The sequence below is a fragment of the Vidua macroura genome, chromosome 8 (genome assembly GCF_024509145.1).
Source record: "Vidua macroura isolate BioBank_ID:100142 chromosome 8, ASM2450914v1, whole genome shotgun sequence".
NCBI lineage: Eukaryota > Metazoa > Chordata > Aves > Passeriformes > Viduidae > Vidua > Vidua macroura.
The window spans coordinates 18,528,872-18,549,167 of record NC_071578.1 but is presented as its reverse complement, the minus strand read 5'-3'; the positions used below and the strand labels follow the sequence as shown (position 1 = coordinate 18,549,167).

Sequence of the window (20,296 nt, the reverse complement as noted above, 5' to 3'; positions counted from 1 at the left end):
CTCTGCCCCGTGTGTTAATAAATGTCTGAATCCTGAGTCCAGTTCAATTTACTCAGCATTTCTACCTGGTTTCAAAAAACAATGGCTTACTTTGAATTAGACAAAGATTGAAATTCTGAGCCTAGAAACATGAAACTGAGGCACAGAACATACTCTTGTCTCTAAGTTAGTAGCAAATCAAGGGTGGCAATTCTGACAGCCCAACTCCACATTCTTCTCCTGACCATTAGGTGGCTGAGCTGATTAGAAAGAAGATACGGAGAAGCTTATCACCTCTTAAAAAAATGACCCTGCAATAAAAGTCTTTATAGTGTTTAACCAGTAAGCACTTTTATTGTTGATTCTGAAGCCATTAAGACTACATTATGTTAGATTATAAGATTGTGGCTACATCTCCCACATTTGCATGCAGGCATTACATTTGCAAGGTTTTCTCAGAAAAACGGAGCACGTGCCTAAAATGTATAAAGTTACATGATTATAACATGGAAGCAGCATGTCAGTTACAGAAATTTGTACCACATGTACCAGTAACAAACCCATACCCCCCAAGTAAAGCTTCTTTATCCCTCAAAAATCTTACTGCTTCCTCTGTCCTACATCTCCATGCCCCAGCTGTGGATCAGCCCACATCCCCACTGTTTCAGAAAACACATCTTTCTAAACAAATGAAAATTTAAAAAATTGACTACAGTACATTTTCCCCCGTAAAAACTAAAACATTTCCTAAAACGTTTTTCCCCTCACAATCCTTATCCTGATCTCCTAAATGAAAAAAAAACTATCATAATCTACACATTTGTTCAAGCACTGTTATAGGCTAGGAATCTCTATTGCATTATTCAATGGTATAAACTTCTAAAAAAACTAGGATGACCCAAAAATTCCCCTCACCCCAAAACTACAGAGAACTGAAAATGCTATACTGCATTATCACACTTGCATGCATGTATCCTGAGCCACCTCTATTTATTCACCTTGAGCCCCTTTTAATAAATAACTGTCCAGCAGTAACATCCAGAAGTGTGCTGTCTCCTCCAAATTAAACTCTATATTTACAGAAGTAGGGCTGTTTTCTCAGTTAAATGGTTCTTAAAAAAAAAAACCAAAAACAAACCAACAAAACAAACAAACCACAAAAAACCCCAAAGTAACAACAATAAAACCAGCAAATGATTAAAGAGAGAAAGTGTATTACTGATCATGTTGTCTGAAGACCAACAGGACTAAAAAGCATTAGGAGCACCAGGTGCACTTGCATTTGAGCTGGTACAGTTCATGAAATAATGTCATTCATTGTTATGCTTGCTCTTTCACATGAGAAGCTGATTATTTTCCTTTTTTTTTTTTTTTCTTTTTCTATTTAGGACCGTCTGCTCTGCAGGCTACTCCCACAGATGGCAACACATGCACTGAGCTTGAAAAATGGCCATAAATATGCTTTGATCAATGTGGTTCTGTATCAGGTTTAAACACATTGAATTTCCCTCTCCGCTGCTTTGCACCTTGGGTCATTTCACATCTGTACTAAGTGTGAGACCAAGGTCTCCTGAATCCACATTTTCCTCTAGGATTTGGAGAAGCATTAGATATTCACTTTTTGCAAGTGTCAAATCGTGCTATATACTGGAAAATACATGGGAATCATTCCCACATGAGAACATTTCTTAGCAGTGTAACTACTGTAATCACAATTGGCATATACAAGAATGCCAAAACTAACATTGAAACAACAAGCCCATTAGAGGGATTTTGTCCCTTCATTTATTTTCAGACCATTTTCAGTCCATTTCTCAGCTGATGGACACTGATATTTGTGCCTTGATTTCAGTTGGTCTATTTTGATTTATACCAGGTAAGGATCAAGCTCAACAGATGATAAAATAGCAACTACTTTCTCCTACTGTGCGGTTGCAGTGCCTGAGATCACTGCAAATGGGTACATTTCTGTACAACCAAAAGGCCTTTCTGTAGCCAGTGCAGCATATTCATTGCTCCTACCTTTGCAAAGAAAATTCAGTTTAAGGCAAAAAAATTCACTTTCCCTTCCTGCTTTACCAGCAAACTAAACCTGCAGTGCTCCTGTCACTGAGGCTGCAGCCAAAACTCGAGTTACACACCAAATGCTTAAATTTTTTACAGTGAGAATGCAGGAAACTCCATTTATGCCAAATCTAATTCTCAAATCCATGGTGGTTCCTGCTTTATCATACATGAATCCATTCACCTAGGATTTGGCAAAGCCTAAGCTGTTTCTATTCCTGCTGCAAGTTGTGCAGAATTATTATTAGTGTTATCTTTGCAAAACTGTCTATTCCAGCAAAGACAAATATTCTCCTCAACGGCAAACAACAGGCATGTTGGATGTGTGACTGTGAGAAGCCCTGCCTAAGCCAACACCTCCACTGTCACTGGTAGGGAGTCACATTCCACCAATGTTAACGTGAGGGCAAATCACCAACTCTACTCACCCTGCTCAAGACTTCTACAGGTGCAAGACAAGACAAAATCTGGCTCCCAGGCTTTTTCAATAGCTAAAGTTAACTCTTGACCCACAAGTCACTGCTTCAATCTCACTTCTGCCTGCTGATAAGACTTGGTATCTACAGAGCAGTGGTCTGTTGCAGCCTCACAAGAAGTTAAAGCTCTAATGCCTGTTTTGTCCTGGCATGGGTGTCAGTTTTATTGTCCTCTGCCATTTAAATTTCTAGTTAGCATTTGCTGGCTAATTATTCTCATACAACCAATGTGAGAAGCTGTTAGGTTCATGGTACATACACATTACGAATTATCTTAGACCCAGCAAGGTTACTGTAGGGTTTCTATATTACCAGTGTAATGCCCATCAATGATCTCTGCTTGTGAAGCACCTTCCCCCACCCTTCCTCCTGCCCTCCCACTGCAGTCATTCAGTTCCTTTCACTGGGGTAAAAGCAGAGTTTCACCAGAACTGCAGTGGAAAATAGGACTTGTTTTAGTTTCACCTTTCATCTAAGAAACAGAGATAGGTGATAACTCTGTGTCACACTGGCTGATAAAAAAGGCCTTTCTATTCATAGGAGTGCAACTCTCAAGCAATTTTTGTAAAGCAAGAGAAACCAAACAAAACCCTGCACAGCTCCCACACACAAGCACACGCACACACACATACTCTTCTTTCCCCTCCTAACAGAAATCCATTCTCATGAACCAAATTATGCAGACCCTATTCAAGTGTTGAAGAATGAGGATAGGGTTGAGTGCATCCCAATTCTCCTTTCTGATCACAATGAAGTCACAGGTCAGCAAAGTACTTGGGCATAAGGAAGTTTCTCTTGACCTGCAGGACATTTTGACACATGCAGAAGTGCTTTGCTGACTCTGGCCTAAATTGGGAACAGTTCCAAGGCCAGTTGGCACTCACAACCATGATTCCACTACCTGCACCAATATATATGAGGTAAGAGCTAAGCTCAAGAGAGCAGAGCAGTGCAAGAGGAGAAAGAGGCTCTGTGGTTCTTCTGAGTCATGTTTGACAGCCTCAGCTGCATACACACGGCATGTCACAGTGATCAGCATAGACTGATGAGAGCTTGGTGGTGTTCTGCAAGTGGGCCTTCCACTGGAAACATTAAGCTTGATTTCTGTTTCTACCAGTATCACTTTATATGCCTGTAACAACTGCATTAAAAGGTTTTAAATCTGGAGCAACTGTACAATACAGTTAGTATTATATCTTAGACTTATGTGCCAATAACTACTATGATGTGTTACACACCCACACACAGATGGAGAAATAGGCATATGCTGTGTCATAATGCAACATATCATTATTTCTACAACTGTCCTAAAAACACAGCCAGTGCCAAAGCAGACCAGCATAGGTTTCCTCTCCAATACAATAGGTAGTGGTGGAGAAAAAGCAAGCTCAGGTGTTACTTTGATTTACTAGGGAATGCTCTGGGCACAACCCACTCAGGTATTGCTTAGTGAACACTAATAATGGGCTGGCCCCCAGTCCCGCGTCATAAATTCCCTCCTCTGTGTGGGTGCTCACATCACTTTCTGATGACACCCAGAACTGAAGCCATGGGAGAGCGGCCAAGCATGTAAAACAGGGATAAAAGCTCATGCTCACTCTTCACACCATGCCTCTCAGCCACAGGTAGACTGCAGGGTTACATATTAGTGGGATCTGAACTGTCTAAAGAAAGAGCTGCTCAAAGAGGAATTTATGTTTTAATCACAAAATCAAATTCTTCTTGGCAGTAAGATCAAAAGGAAATTTATCCAATCAAATAGCAATAGAATCAGTCCCTCAATGTTGCTGATATAAATAACACATTATATTTGCTTACTACAGCATCTATGCTCAAATTCCATGTATGTTTGCTTCCTTTTGGACTACTCTTTCTGTAAATGAAAACTAAACACAAAGCCAAAATATTTTTCACAAAATTCCTCTGAACTTTGGAAAAATATGAACCCAAGTCTTGTACAAAATCTGGATTTCTAGATAGAGTATCTCACCTTCACTGGTTATCCTCTGCAACCACATCTAAACATATGCAGAGATGGCAGGCTCAGAACTGATTTTTCCAGGGGGAAAAGATATATCCCTCTTCTATGACAGATTATTGATCTAGATTATTGGCACATAGTCTTATGTTACCTCATTACTGTTACTGGCTTCTCAAAATTTCCATGGAAATTCCACCTGCAGAACCAAAGGCAAAAAGTTATCTTTGCAATTGTTGATCCATATTAATTTCTGGATGCAGTACTGTTGGGGAAAAGAAAGCAAATTCCTCAATGAACCAACTTGTAGGTGGCAGCTATCAAAGCCACTGATGCACAAGTACTGGCTGAAGTTATTAATGAATGATCTGACATAGCAAGTCAGACAACTGTCATATCTAAATAGATCTTCAAAAGTATACACAAAGAAGCTGCTACTGTATCTAGATGATCATTTTGGTTTGTTTCTATACCCCATAGCTCTGAATCTTTCCACTGAATGTTTACTCAGCACGTGTGGTATAAATATATTCATACACTAAAATTGACACTTGGCAATATTTTTTCCTTTTTTTCTTTTTGCTGACCAGCAACAAATTCTGCTATCTTTAACTGTAAACCAATACTCAATAAATATGCTGTGTTCAGCAAAGAGACATGTTGTGTCGATCAGGTTTTGCTGCACTCTAAGCCATGGGCTGTGGGGGTGGGCGTGAAGGAGGAGGCCCAGGAGGAGCTCGGGATGGAGGTGGTCCAGGAGGTGGCTGCCTGGAAGGAGGTTGCAGAGACACAGGAGAGGAAGGATTCCTTGGAGCGTTGTTGAGGGGGGCGTTGTCGCGCAATGGCAGCTTCGGCGGTGGGCTGTAAGGGGCAGAGGTCCCATCCGATTTCACACGGGTGAAGTTTATACATCTTCCCTAGAGGTGAAGAAAAATTCATTATTAAATAGAAGGTATTTTGATTCATTAGTAGCTAGTCAAAGGTACTATAAGCAGAGAGGTCAGGCTACATTTCATCCAGTATCATTGACTGGGTCCTAGAAATTACATTCAAACCATGCTGTATTAAAGCTCATACTTTCCTTGATTTTCAGAGCTACTGCCTGTAGAGAATAGCCTAGGACTGGCTTAATCCAAAAGGGACCACGTTGGGTCTGTGCTCTCTGCTGTGCTACAAGAGCAGAACATGCCAAACGTGACAGGTCCACCCAAGTCACGCTTCCCTTGGTGGCATCTCTGACTGCAAAGCTGTGCTTGAAAAAACTCATACAGGATTATACCAGAGCAATGACATCAACAAAGATACACTAGCTCTGATTTTCAAAGTGTCCTAGCCTGGCTGATGTTTGTGCTTTGAACATTACACTGGGATAGCACGTGTCTTCTGTGCTCCAGTGTAGATGTGGCTCCCCTCAGAAACACCAAAAAGGTGTGGGACTTGCACAGAGCGCTCTTCAATGCAGGTGTTTTCAGGATGGATGCAGGATGCAGACAGGCAGGACCTGATGGGAGCACTGTATGTGGGAATTTTAAAACAGAAGTATCTTGGATTTGAAAAAAAAGCAAGCACTGGGGATGTCCTAGTCAACTAGGGGCTAAATGCAAATATGTCAGGGTTTCCTTTAGCCAAAATAAAGCTTTGCATAGGTTCCCACTAACCAAGTTCTAGACAGGAAAGGAGAGAGAGAGAGAGAGAGAGAGAGAGACAGACCCCAAAGACCACCTAGCCCCTCTCCTGTGGGAAGCAGCCAGAGGCTCCTAGGTAATGCAAAAGCTACATGGTACCCTCAGTGAGGCACCTCAGGTAGCGTGCACGCTAGAATCAACAAACTAAATTCAGCTCAAGGTTATGACAACATCCCCATAGCAAATTGAGGAGAAGGATTCCAAATACAGAAAACTTGTCTCAAAGCAGCTGTAGATCATGATCCTCCCCAGCTACCAATGGCTGTGGCAGCAGGAATACAAAAACCCGCATCAGTCACAGATTCTCTTGGCTCAGTGCTGCCTGGCATGAGAAAACTCTGAAGGTGTTCAGAGAATGGGCTGAGTTCCTGTGGCAAACTCACAAATCACAATTTCCTCAGGAAACAAGGCATAAGCCATCACAGCAGAACCTCAGCTGTTTTGTTGAGTGACTTCCAATGCCTGCACCTTTGTTCATGAAAACTATTTCTTTAAGAAGAGGGGAATCACTTAAGTCTATGGCTTCGCTGAAGAAAGGCAGCGTTTTGAAGCAGCATTTCAAAAGAAGCTTGTGTAAGCTCCAGAGCTCAGAAAATGATTTTATAAATGTACTAAAACCCAAAGGGTACCACCCTAACACTTACTTGGGCTGAATGGCTCTGGGCTTCCAGAGCTCAGCTGCAGACACGAGTTGTTTGAATGGGCATGTTGTTGCCTGCACATGAGACACACTCAGTAGTTCTCTGTCCTAGCTTTCAGCATCGCAATTCACCACTACACTTAACAGTATCAATGAGTAGGATAAAATTCTCTTCCTAAAAACCCAGGCTTGCTATGCCAGACTTTGGTTATGAGCCAGGTTCATGGCAATACTATACTGGGACCAGAGCGTTTGCATGGAGGCAAAAGGCAAAAGCCAAGGTCTTGGTTACTTCTTCAAAGATAAACCACTGGATCAAAAAAACCAAGTCAATGCTTTGCTCTACTTCATCACAGAACTCAAGTCCTCACCAGCATTGCAGCAAGCAGCCATCCTTGCCAGGTATTTGCCTTCTGCTGTGCTTCACTGAGCCCACTTGGAAATTCAGCAGTATTTACTGACATGCAACAAATGTTACAGATATATTTAACAGCTGTACATCAAATTCATTTAAGAAAACTCAGCCTTGATATTTAAAAAGTTATGAATTTAGATCAGCTAAATAATCACTCAGGATGAAAGAAAAAAAAAAAAGAAAAAGAAAAAAGGTCAGAGGTGCTCACATGAAATGCACCATATGGGGAGGGAAAAATTTAGGACAGAACAATCTCCCTCATAGTAAATGCAAAGCTGCAAACCCAAAACTACTGCTTTTGCCTACAAGCCTTTCCTGCCCCTCTGTTGTGTCTCTCTCACAAACATCAATTCCAAATATATTCATAGTCTATAATCAAAGGGGATCCCATAAATCTGTTTGCATTACTTTCACTTCAGTTAAAGTGATAGGCGACGTCAAACTGCTGCCAGTTTCTGCCACACTCACTGATTTGTCAGACAGATGGGTAATTTAAAGGCCATGCGCTGCATTGTGTCATGAAAAATACGGTTGAGTTGGGAGAGTCTGACAGATAGAGGCTTGGATGATCGATGTATGTATTGTGACACTTCCTCACAAAAGATTATCAGTGTTAGCCTACAATCTCATATATCAAAGACTTCTTGTGAATACTGGAGCAAATGTTCCTGAGCACTTCAAGCAGCCATTGATAAAATGGGGCCAAACTCTAAGCCAGTGTCAGGATTAACAGCTGAGAAGGGAAAGGGAAGAACAAATGATAATAAATCATAAGTGATAGTTTGGACTTATCAAGTGTATTTTGTCAAAGGATTTCTAGGTTGAAGAATTAAGTCCTCCACACATCACAGTCTCCATATAACAGAGTGCCACTGTTATTCTACCTAATATGCACATCCCTCTGGGGTTAGTTTATAAATAAAAAAATCCATAAGGTTTCTCAAATGAACATGCTAACCACAGGATTTTTAATATTCTCTGGTTGAAAGAATTAAGTAATTTCCTTTCCAAAGGCATACAAAGGGTTTTAAACCCTGGGAACACAGACAGAAATTAAGTATCCTGAACACTTATCTCTGCTTTTCCTGCACAGAGGATTAACAGGGATTAAGAAGCCACCACCACCACTTTAGCAGAGCTAATGATATATATTTGTCCCGAAGCACGGAACACACTGTTTCAGGGAAGGTGTCAGAGCTGCAAGGTGCAGCAATACCAGGATGATCTCAGGCACCACAGCTGTCGGTAGCTGCCTTATTGTGTTCTAGGAGGCAGATGATGTGCGTGAATCCAGCCCTGGCTGGCTGGGCCCCGCTCAGATGGCGCGACCCGCACCGCGTACGGTCATTCAGGCACCAACTGAAGGTCAGCCATGCGCCATATGGAGTTACGCCCTTCCTGCAGCTCACATCTGCACCGTCTTCCTAATGCACAATTATTTTGCCTCCCCATATGTCCATCCACTTGTTAGGCTCTTGTTATGCTGCTTGCCAAATTGGCTTTTCAAAAAATACAAATACTGAAGCAGTGGGATCTGCCCTTGTCCCGACTCCAGCTTTTATCCCAGTGTAACAATCACATGTGCAATTCAGGCACTTTGTACTTCTCGGCAAAGTTCTCTCGACCACCTAGGATGTGTTATTGTGTGTGGTTTAACGATGGGAGGAAGGGAGGAGCCTCATGAAAGCCATCACATCATGTTGCTGGGCTCTCTTCATCACAGTGCTCACTACATCATTCCCCAGCATTCATTTCCCCAAAATCTTTAGCTACTACTCAGCAAGTTTTCAATTGACAGAAATGACTGTTAAAAAAATCCAGGCAATTCAAAGAGTGCCATGGGGAAGTCTGTTCACCCATGATACTAGCAGCACTTCAGCAAAAAGAATTTTAAAAATCCAGGCCATCTGCCAGTAGCTGTCCCTTTTCTCTCTTCATTTTAATACATGCATTGGTGTTTAACAAAAATCAAATCCAGTTTCATCTCTGTGCATGTCAGTATTCGTGTACACAAAAGTATGCCTGTTTCTTATTTTTAGCTACATTAGTTGACCTAATAAAAGACATCCTTTCTGTTATAAATTTTGCTTGATTTTCCATTCCCTCTTGGTTTGGCTTACGGTGTCCCAGTGCTGCAATTTGGATTTGAAGAGGTGTATATCCGACTGAAAATTAGTTAACTTGACTTAGTTTACTGAATTTTCTTGTCTTTGACCTTGTAAGAATATGATAATTTGGATTTTAGAATGAATTAAAATAAGTCCTTTAAAGTTTGAGCAAGGCTATTCAAAACACTAGACTACCAAATTAAAAATGAAGTTGCTCCCAGTAAGGAAGTATTAAATTATTATTTATTATTTTATAACAAATTTCATAGTTTTATAATTTTAAAGTATGAAATTATTATTTATTATAAGTATTATTTAGGACGCTGAAATCCAAAATGAATATAATTTCCTTGGGCTCTCTCCAGTTTTGTTATCTGTGTTTATCTATGGGATGAGTCTGCCAGCTTGCTATGGACCTGGTTCATCAGCTTCACTTCCTAAGTATCTCTCAACAGTTCAGTATAAAAATGTAGCTCTAAATCTCAAAATAACAGATTAAGATTTTATGCTACTTACAAAACCACAAGAGGGAGAATATACAAAAAGTCATGATCACTTTAGCTAAGTGAAGACTTTCATCCACATACCCAGAAAACAATGAGATATACACCCTTAAAGATCAGTGACTTTGGAAAAATTGGATTTTGGCAAAATTAGGGATTGCCCTGTCTTCTAATAAAGAACCAGACAGAGTGTTCTAGGAGAAACACCTACACAGAATGTCCTAAACCAGCCAGTATGGGAAACTCATTTAGGAAATCTATTCATCAGAGGTAGATTATGGATACGACACCTGTACAGTGAAAGAGATGAAGCAAGGTGGTACAGAGTTCCCAATATTTGAGTTCCCTGGGCAAGTGTCAGGATTAGCAGCTGGCTCCTCAGGAGCCAGGATCTATGTGCATCAGCCTTTGCCAAAAGCTTCCTCACACTGCACTGCTTCACGCTGACTGTGCACTCAACATGTCATGGCTCATTAAAACCTTCATGGATTTCCTGGGAATTGCACTGATTACCCTGCAGCAGACAGGCTAGAAATTAGTGAGCTGCTGAAACAGTTTGTCACGTAAAACCCAAGGCTGCCTGGTTTTCAGGCACATACAAGTAACTTTTACTAACTCCTGTTCTTACATTTAGGACTCAGATATCGTTTTTGTGTTGAAAAATAAAGCACTGGAAGTGCCAGAGATTCCCATATCACCAGTTAGGTGACTGATCACGCTTTCAGGTTAATAAATATGTAATTTATAATTATTTTCTAATTATATTATTTAATGATTAAATTATAATCATCAAAATTCATTATATGGTGGCTATTTCATTAACCATTAACAATTATGTTATAAAATTGTCATTAATTTTTATATGAAGCCATTTTAAGTTATCAGGGCTCAAATCAAAACATTAAATATCATCAAGTTAAAATATTTGCTTGCATGCTAACCTGACTCTCATACATATGTTCCAGTTTACTAAATCCTCTCTTGTACATAACAATTTTCTGGGGATCTATTTGGCAGCTCCGGATTGACATCTATAATGATGGTAATCCAAAACTATGAAGAGATAAGAGAAAATGAGGTTGACTGAAGAGAAAAGGGTTTTAAAAGTAAGGTCCAGTAAAATGGCAGTGTCCAGCAATGAGAATGTAAATATTTCCTTTGGTGTTGCTTTTAAAAAGGAAAATAAGTTCAGCTCATTCTTTTCCCAGTGTATTATCTGGCCTCTTCCTAAGTAAACTCCTATCACTTTTGCTCCCTCCCTTCTATGATGGAGTTATTGGAGGGGAGGGAAATCACTGCACTGTGGGTTGTGAATCACTCATTGTAACAGTAATGCCCTTAGGCACATCAGATAAATTCAAATAGAAAATTACAAAATGAAAATGCAAATGCACAAGGAGGATCCTAGCAGCAGCAGCAAACTCTGTTTACAGCACATCATGAGTAAGGTGATGCTACCAAGAGGTGTAACCTACTGGGCTCACCCAAAGTGCTGCTCATTGCAAAAGGAATTAGCCTGAGCTTTAAGATGTGGGAGGTAACCCAACTTTAAACAGGATACATATCCTGACCCAGGAAGGGGCAGTGATATTTAAAAGCAGCTGGGGCACACACGAATCCTTCACAAAGTCCACAAAAACCCTATTAAAAGTTTCTCATTTTAGCCACCAAACTAAACCACCCACAAACCCTGGCTCACTGGAGCAGCACCATGGAGATGCAGCACAGGAAGTTAATCCCTGCCTCACAAACTCGGACTCCCAAGTCCCAAACAATGAGATCCTGCACATGGGCCAGCAGCTGGGCACATGGTGACAGTGACACACAGCTAAGCAATTCCTTGGGCTGCTGACACATTCAGGACAAAACCTATTGTCTTGGCTGAGGCATGGCTGACATTGATGCCCAAAAAGCACAGGCAAGATGCCTGAGCCCCTCTCAGAGAAGCAAAACGGGACCAGCCTGGTTTGTAAATAAGCTGGGAGAAAAAAATCCTTCAAAGTCCAATATGTCCTCAGACACCCTGGCTGTGGGGGCCAAATAGCTGAGAAAATAGGGTTTATGGGGTGGGGAAGGGATGAGAGAGCACAGGAGCTCTTCTTTTGACACTAAATGTGTGATAATCCCATCCAGGGATCCCCCATGGACCAAGGGAGGTAGGTTGCCAGGACAAACTCACAAACAGACCCATGGCATGCATTGCACATAACAACAGCAATAAAGTCATCTTTCAGTTCACTTGCTGGCCCAAGGAAAAGTCAACAGCAACCAAAAGTCTTATTTTTTCAGGTAAAACAAGTATGTCGAAATAAGTTTAATTCAGGCTTGAAACATGTGTTGTTCATTTCAAATAATTTTTGAGTTTCAGACAGAAAAGGTGTTTCAAAACAAAAATTGAAAAGATTGAAACTTTTTCAAGGGTATATTTTCAACTTCAGCTAATTCTACTAACATGAAAAAACATTTACAGATCACCTAAAGGAACAGTTTTAAATAAAAATAAAGACAGTAATAGGGAAAACTGTGTTCAATTCTACTAGGCAATTAAAACAGGAGCTGTTTTGCAGTAAGATTAATAGCTGCATTATCCCAGGCTACTGTAGTTTGTTTTATCCGAATACTGAGAGTTGAATACAATCAAGTACTGACAGTTTTCCCAGACACACATCAGCAGACACTATTCCCCAGTTCACAGTCCCAGCTGTGCACAGCTCTGCTTGAAACAAGGGATGGGTCTGCTGGGAGCACTCTGTTCAGTTACGTTGAAGACCAGTGCAGGAATACACTGAAGGCAAGGGGACTACTTCCAATTTACCACTGGAGAAAGTGGACAACAACGAGGAATCTGAGGGAGGAATAGCTCAGCCAGGGAAATCAGACTTTTAAGCTAAGACCAGTACCCTTCAGCAAAATAAACAAATTCCCACCATCCAGCTCTCTCATGCCTGAAACCACTTTTTCAGCTTAGGCACACAAGGAAAGGGACATGAAGAGCCCACCCCAGTATTGAAGACAGGGCTATTCAAATAATATGCATCACACTCCATTCAGCAGGAAATTGCATGCTGCTTCCAGCCGTGCCTCAGCAAGGAAATGCAGCAATAGGCTACAGACATCTCCTGAAAGAATGGCCAGAGTCACAAGATATCATGCAGGAATGCACAAAACATCACATGTCTTGGACCTTGCCGAGGCTGTGGCTGAACTAATGCACAGTGCAGATCCACAACAAAGCCTGTTGATTCTGAGCCCTAAAAAAGCAGAAGTGACAAAGGGAACAGAAGAGTAACACTGGACATAACCAAAGTTAAGGTCTGTCAGGTACACTTTACATTCAGTATGAATCTCAAAGTATGACCAGACCAAATCCCACCCAAACCTCAGAAAAATATCTTAACCTAAACCTGCACTCACATGTGATTTACTGCCTTCCTCTTTCCTGACAGCTTTTATGGATGAGGGTCCCAGATTAGAGGAAGTGAGGAGAGCCACCACCAGGTCATGCTACTCAAGGTTATGCAGGGGAAAAAAAATGGTATTTACAAGTTGAGGACTTGTGACTCATATCCCTTGTTTTAACCACAGCACCACACATTTCCACACTTGAATGCTGACCAGACTAGAATGTGGTTCAAGAAAAAAACACAACAGCGGTTGGTTTGCAAAAGATTTTCCTCTTTCCTTTGGTGCTTTCAGGGAAAGAGGGAAGAGGACGTTGCATTTGTCCATCTCCTAGAATGGGGAGGGCTTTGGAGACAGCAACAAAGGCAACAAACATTTGCTGGGTGCAACAGCCTCAGCCTTGAGGTATTGGTGGCTTAATGGGAGTAGCAAATTAGGCCACAAAGAACCATAACTGATCTTGCGCAAACTGCAATTAAGTGTCATCATGCTCTCCTGAGTGAATTATTTGACTGTCTCTCAAGAGCAAGCTGGGATTATTGTGTGCACAATGTTATTCACCTGACTAGGGTACAGAATAATGATGGAAACTCAGAGATTCCTGGTGGAAATGGTTATTATTTTTCCATGCCTCAGCCAAAAATGTAAGATCCTGGCCCACCACACAGACAGGCTGCTAATGTAAGCTAAGGAAGGCTGGGTAGGTTACTTTCTGCAGTGTTACCCAACCCAAAGACAGTGAGGGATGCACAGCTCCCAGCAAATCAGCTGAAACAGTCAGATGATGTTCAGCACTGATCCAAGGGTGCTGCTGGGAAACAAATAAAACATATTGGCTGCAACATACCTGTCCATGTGCAAACTGGGGATCTGTACACGCAGTCCTAGAAAGGAACCGCATGTGCATTTGTGCACTTTTCCTCTCAAAAGAGGTGTGCCATCAGTACTGCCCTGTGGCAGTAGTGCTAAGGCCCAAGACAGCCTCCAGGCTTCTAGTCAGGCCCTTGGACACGCTGTAGGATTGTGGAACATCAGTGAAGTGCTGCCTGGAAATCTGTGATAACAACACAAGAGCCTGTTCCCTCCATGCTGACATGTCAGAGATCCAGTTAATGAGGGATTAAGTCACCAGGCCTTATCCCAAAGACATGCTCCCAATAAAAAACCACTGAGAATCAGACCTGATGAAGCTATTCCTTTATCATAAATATCAGAGAAATAGCAAAGTGGCACATATGTTTTAAGACTAGCAGAAGAGTCCCCTCTCTACCTAACAGACTCTATTAAGTGCTCAAAGTACCAGTAGGAACATGGTCTCAGCCTCCTAGAATTTACTCTTCACCTCACTTATTCACTGTACAACTGCAGTACAGCAGAAGTTAAATACTATGTAAGCTACAGCCACGAGGCTGTACCACAAGGCCAATCCTTTTCACCCTGTTGTGTGCCAAGCAACACCAGCCCTGGGACTTGCACTCATCCTTCACAAGAGCCTCTTGTTCCTGAGCATGCCTCTGGCTGCCAAAGACATGGACAGATTACTGGTTTGACCTGGGTGCAGACAGGCAGTATCCATCCCCAAAGCCTGTGAATTCCTCTTCCACAACAGAAATAACACAATCCTGGCATAAGTGAGAGGTAATGCAGTATATGGGCTTCTTGTAGGACAGGAAATTCATTAGTCACTGATTACATGTTTCCAGCTGCAGCACTCAACACATCCTGGGAACTGTGCATTAGGACATTGGTCCCACACCACAGAAAGGGAGCTTCTTCCCCTATGCCATGTCTTCTAAAGCAGGACTAGATCTCAGAGATGCCTATGTCCTTTAAAAAAGAAGAAAGAAAGTAGCAAAATGGGAGCTTAACGTGTCACATTTTCATTGAAAGTGACAAAGCGAGATCACCTACTGTGGCAGGCAATGTCCTCATCTCTTTAGTTTTTCAGCAGCTTATGAAGGTGAAGAGCAAAGGGAAAAAAGCCCCAGGACCAGGCAGCAGTCACTGATGACTACAGTCTGCAGGAGCTCAGTGCTGCTTTTCCAGCCCCCCCTGTAGCTCTGCCAGTTGTTACATGGGTGATTACAACACATCTCCAAGCAAGAGGCAGGGAAGCCTATTAACAGCCATTACTGGGTCTTGAAGAGAAGTAATTAGAATAAGCTCCAAATAGCACCAGTACGTGGGCAGCCAGCGTGGCGTGACAGGTGGGTGCTGCCATCACCGTGGGCTGCATTCAAGCTGCTGACCACCTGTAAGTAGCAGCTAGAGAATAATTATTAGTCATTAATAATCCATAAGCTTGGTGTCCCATGATTCATCTAAGGAGTCCCAAATGCCTGGCAGAACACTAAACCTCACAGCTGTAAGGAAGGTAAATACTGTGTTCTCATGATTATTTTGTTGTTAGGAAAACCAAGGCACATAGATGTCATGGTCAGCATTACAAGTAATCACTTGAAATTTGAGGGTAATCAGACCTTCTGAGCTTTAACAAACCTATCAAACTAAGAGTGATCGCTCTGAAAGGGATGCACAGAATAAGGAACCCACATACTCCTCATTTCAAAGGCTGCTGTTTAAAATTCCAGCTTCTATGCCTTGTTCCAAATCACACCATAACTCAAGGGTGAGAACTTGAAAGGATCCAGAAGTTCTGGCTTCTGAAATGACCAGCAGCTCATAGTTTGTGACATTTTTGGCTGCACAGCAGCCTTTTAATCTCAGTTTTATAGAACAGAAAAAGGCAAAAAAACTCTCAAAGTTTTGTACAGCAGCCTGCTTCTAGTCCCGTTCCCCAGGAAAGGCCTTTACATGTACAAACCACAGGGTAGTACCACTAAGGCATTGCTTTTTTCCAAGTAAAGTCCCAGGGGTATACAAGGGGATGGTGACAGCAAAATCCAGTCTACACTCCCTGTTGCAGCTACAAAAGTTTCAGTGAAAATAATGAGATCATGTTCTAAGTCTTTAAAGTAAATGATCAATTCTGCCTGAGAGGAAAAATGCTGGGTTTTTAGTCAAAGACTTTGGTAAACCGAGCCTCTAAGAATTTCCTGCATCAATCAGTACGTGCTGAGAGGCAGAATGGAATGGAATTGCTGAAAGCAGCAACTCACAGACCATTGGAAAGCACCTCCCCTTCCTCTCTGCAAATACTGGGGCTTTCAGTGTTTACCTGCTGCCATTGGTACCAGCCCACTCCTGAACCATGAGGCCATGGCAAGAGTTTGAAACTTACCTTGTGCAGAGACTACTGATAGCCTGCCCTACCAGCTACTGGGGTTTGTTTGTATGACATTTCAAGATGGCCAGACACTAATATTTCCCAAACTCCAGCCTTCACAGCAGCTGCTGCAAGCTCAGAACCAAGCTTAGGAGGACACTAACACAGTGATGGGAAAATCTTCAAGAAAATCTGAATACCTTGAGCAACACAGAGCCCAATCAGACCATGTGAACACTGACGTACTCCTGTGGCTGGATGAGCAGCATCCCCACCTCAGAGCTGTCAGTCCCTTTCTTGGGCCAGAAGAGTGACTGCTGGTCCTCTAAGACAGGGATTTCTGAGAAAGGGGTGGGAAGAAAGCCTGGCTCTAAGGGATCCACCAGTGCAGCAGTGGCACAAATGCCTGTGAAGACTTCACCTTTGTATATTCCAGCAAGGCAGAAGGCCCAGCAACCCACCACAGAGCCACAAGTCCTTTTTTATCCCTTGACTCCTCTGCTGATGCTGTCTGAGAGCTCAGCAAAACTCCATGCCACAAATAACAGCCTAGCTGCTAATGATGGGGTAGAGCTAAGTGTGTTTATCCCCTGTTGTCCCATCCTGATGCAACAGAAATTCCTGCTAGAGGTGACCTGAGGAAGTCAAGTGAGCGTGATCCTGTGACCCTTTACTGAGGTACTTGTCAAACAAAAAAAATTCACTGGTGGTGCTATGATATGACCTTGACTGGAGACCAAGAGGAGGAGCTGTCTGTAAGAGCCAAGCAAAACACTGTGGGCACACAGGAGAAGGAGCACTGGAGCTCGTGCCTGCATGGCTTTCTGTAAATAGGCAGTTCCAAAAAGCTCCTGTGATTTTCACAAGGATTAATGCAGTCCTATTAATACAATCCTGCCTAATACTGATGAATCATCCATCCTGAGATCCATTTCTTGATAAGTTCATGGAAGACATGAGCTGGGGCAGGGAAACTCTGAGAGCTTCAGCCAGCTCTGCAGCAAGGCCATAGCCCAGAGCATGATGCTACCAGCAGCTCAGGTCCTGCAGTGTGAGAGGAACAGGCTAAGGAGGCTGGGGACCAACATACTGCTCCCAAAGACAGGACTGCAGGGAATCAGTCTGTCTCATCAAGGGGAAGGGCATGCAAACATGAACTGAGAGAGAAAATGAGGAAGAAACCACAGAAGGAAATGGAAGGCAATATTTAGGGCAGGAGACCAAGGAAAAGAGCAGGATGGGGAATGGCAGCAGGACCATGATGAAGGAAGAAAAACAGATGGATGGACAGCAGACCTGCTCACTTACAGGAAAGGACAACAGAACCCCTTGCAGCTGTCAGTCCCATATTACTTCACACATGCTTCAAGCCTGTATTTCTACTGCAAGGTTCTCACACTCTGGAATGGGCTTCCCCATAGGAAGACTCAAAAATATACAAGCAATGCTATTTTTAACTTCACTTCATGATGGGAATGGGTAAGAAGTCATGATTCAAAAATCTGGGATAGCAATACTGCCTTTGCTGTATGGTTTACAGATCCAAAGATAAGAGGCCTGCACTGTGGGGAAAGATGCTGAACAGCTGTCAAAAAGTGTAACAGACTTTTGCTTCTCTGTGACAAAGCTAGATACATTGGTGAATACATCAAAACCAACAAAACTATCACAAAGTTTTTGTACAAGTATTTTTCAGGTTTTTGAGAAAGAGAAAAGCTCCCACATCACAGTATTCATTTTCAAATGATGAAAATGTTACACTTTTCAAAAGAGTTTCCAAAGACTACTTTAATGTAAAAAAAAACCCTATATAATTTTTGATACATATATATACACACACACACATATATATGAAAAAAAAAAAACAACCTTTTTCATCTTCCCCTTGTCCTAAAAGCCTTGTAAAAAATATTTCTCTCCCTGTTCTGTGGATATTCTATTCTCCATAATGAGTATTTTTAATATGCAGAAAAAAGTGGTTTGCTATAATTTCATCCAATGGCTGCAAAAAGGGATAGATGCCCAGCTGAAGCAGCAAAAATGGAAAAAGGAAAATTTTTTTAAAATAGAGGTAAACTGTGAAAGAGAAATTTGGAAAACGTAACTTCACTGAATCTTGTTCCAGTGGGAAACAACCTATATCTCTGGTAACCCCTGAAAATATAAAGGAAATAACTTGTTTGATTCTGGGAACTTCAGATTTATGACTTTTCCGAGTCATGAATCCAAATATCACTCCCAAAACAGAGTGAAATTGTGTTCATAGAGCTTAGAAAGCAAAAGGTTTTCCTGAACAACCAGGACAGAAAGGAAATTACCTTAAAATATAAAAAAAGCTGCTCTTAGACCCCACCAAGAACTCTCCCCCACTCCAATCCCTCAAAACTACACAAACCAAAGCAACCTCTGGCTCCAAGGTCACCCTACACTCCCTGGCCTCTGGATGGCAGAGCCTGGAAGAACACCAGCTCCCCAGCCCCAGGCTAAATGCTCTGACTGTGCCAGCACAGCTGGCCAAGGAGTGACCTTGTCCTGCCTGGGCTGGGCAGAGCTGTGCCCTTGCTCCTGGCACTGCCAGAGCTCCTGCTGCCCGTGCTGCCCGTGCTGCTGCTCCCTCCCAGCACTGACGTGATCTCCCAGCTCTTCAGCCACCATGACGAGTGTGCACGTGTGTGTGTGCTCACATTTACTGACCTGCACGTACAGGTGGATTTATAGACATCCCCAGCAAAAACCCAGCTTACAAGGAGTCAATTATCCACTGAGAGACTGCTACTGGAGAAGTTACTCAAAGAATAAATAATAAGCTTGTTCCTTTCTGTGCTAGTTCTCTCCATGAAATACAGGCCTGTGATATCTTTTTATTTTTTTTAAACAGCAGAAGGCTGTCGAATTATATTCTTGTTTCACTTTCAATATTCTTCAGCCTTAGTTAATTTCACAGGCCAGGGAACAGAGATGATTCTATGATTCCACTGGATCTGGCTGAATAGGATTCTTTCCACCCTATTTCCCAGATGTACATTTGATTTTTCTTATGTTATCCCTGATACAATAATCCTTCAGCTTGATGTTTTACATTGCCTCTTTTCAGCCCCTTGTTCTCCCCACAGCAGAGCTGGAAGGCAAGGAACTGAGGATCCCTGTTCTGAGCCAGCCTCCTGCATGTTTCTTGACCACGCTGGCTAACAGAGGCTCTGTTGTGCTCTGCATTGATAGAAATGTCCCAACCAGGGGAGTGAAAGGCAGAGGATAGATTCATATTATACAATGTTAGTGCTATCAAAATACAGCTGGACCTAAAGAGCCAATTCAGAAGCTCTAGATCGTGCTTAAAAAGTAAATAAGGTGTCTCTAGCACAGCTGCCTTGAAAATGCAGCTTAGTGAAACATTTAAGACCATTTTACAAAGTAGTATAAGAATCTGGGGTTGTTCTCTTGGTTTCCTTATGTGCCAAAAGAAAAATGGAAGAGATTAAACTTTAAATACTGATGCAGCATGTTTGGTTGACAACTAGACAAATGGCATAATATTTTGCCAAAAGCAAGAGACATGCAACTTACTGCCCTAGCTGATGCAAATTAGAGCTACTTTTAAAGTCTATCATTAGATGTAAAAGCTACCCAGGCAAACAAGCCTGGGCATCTGCACCAGTCCTACCCCCAAAAAAGCACTTTATGGACCCTATTGCTGTAATTCTATAATCCCCTCACCTGAGAGCCAAGGTGATGAAATGTATGGACTCTGCCCACAGGGGAAAGAGAGATGCTGTTGTGTCTGCTTAGTTCTCATGTTACAAAGAACCCTTGCAGAAAGCAA

General features: G+C 42.1%; 1 protein-coding gene across 1 annotated transcript in view; it reads right to left on the bottom strand.

Moving 5' to 3' along the window:
* Nucleotides 1-1,098: 1,098 nt before the first annotated feature.
* ANTXRL (ANTXR like) overlaps nt 1,099-20,296 on the bottom strand; it is a 56,279-nt gene continuing 37,081 nt past the window's right edge. The window contains exon 18 of the mRNA XM_053984203.1: nt 1,099-5,414. Within this exon, the coding sequence (XP_053840178.1) occupies nt 5,184-5,414 (231 nt within the window). The 3' untranslated portion in view covers nt 1,099-5,183. The remainder of the gene's footprint in view (nt 5,415-20,296) is intronic.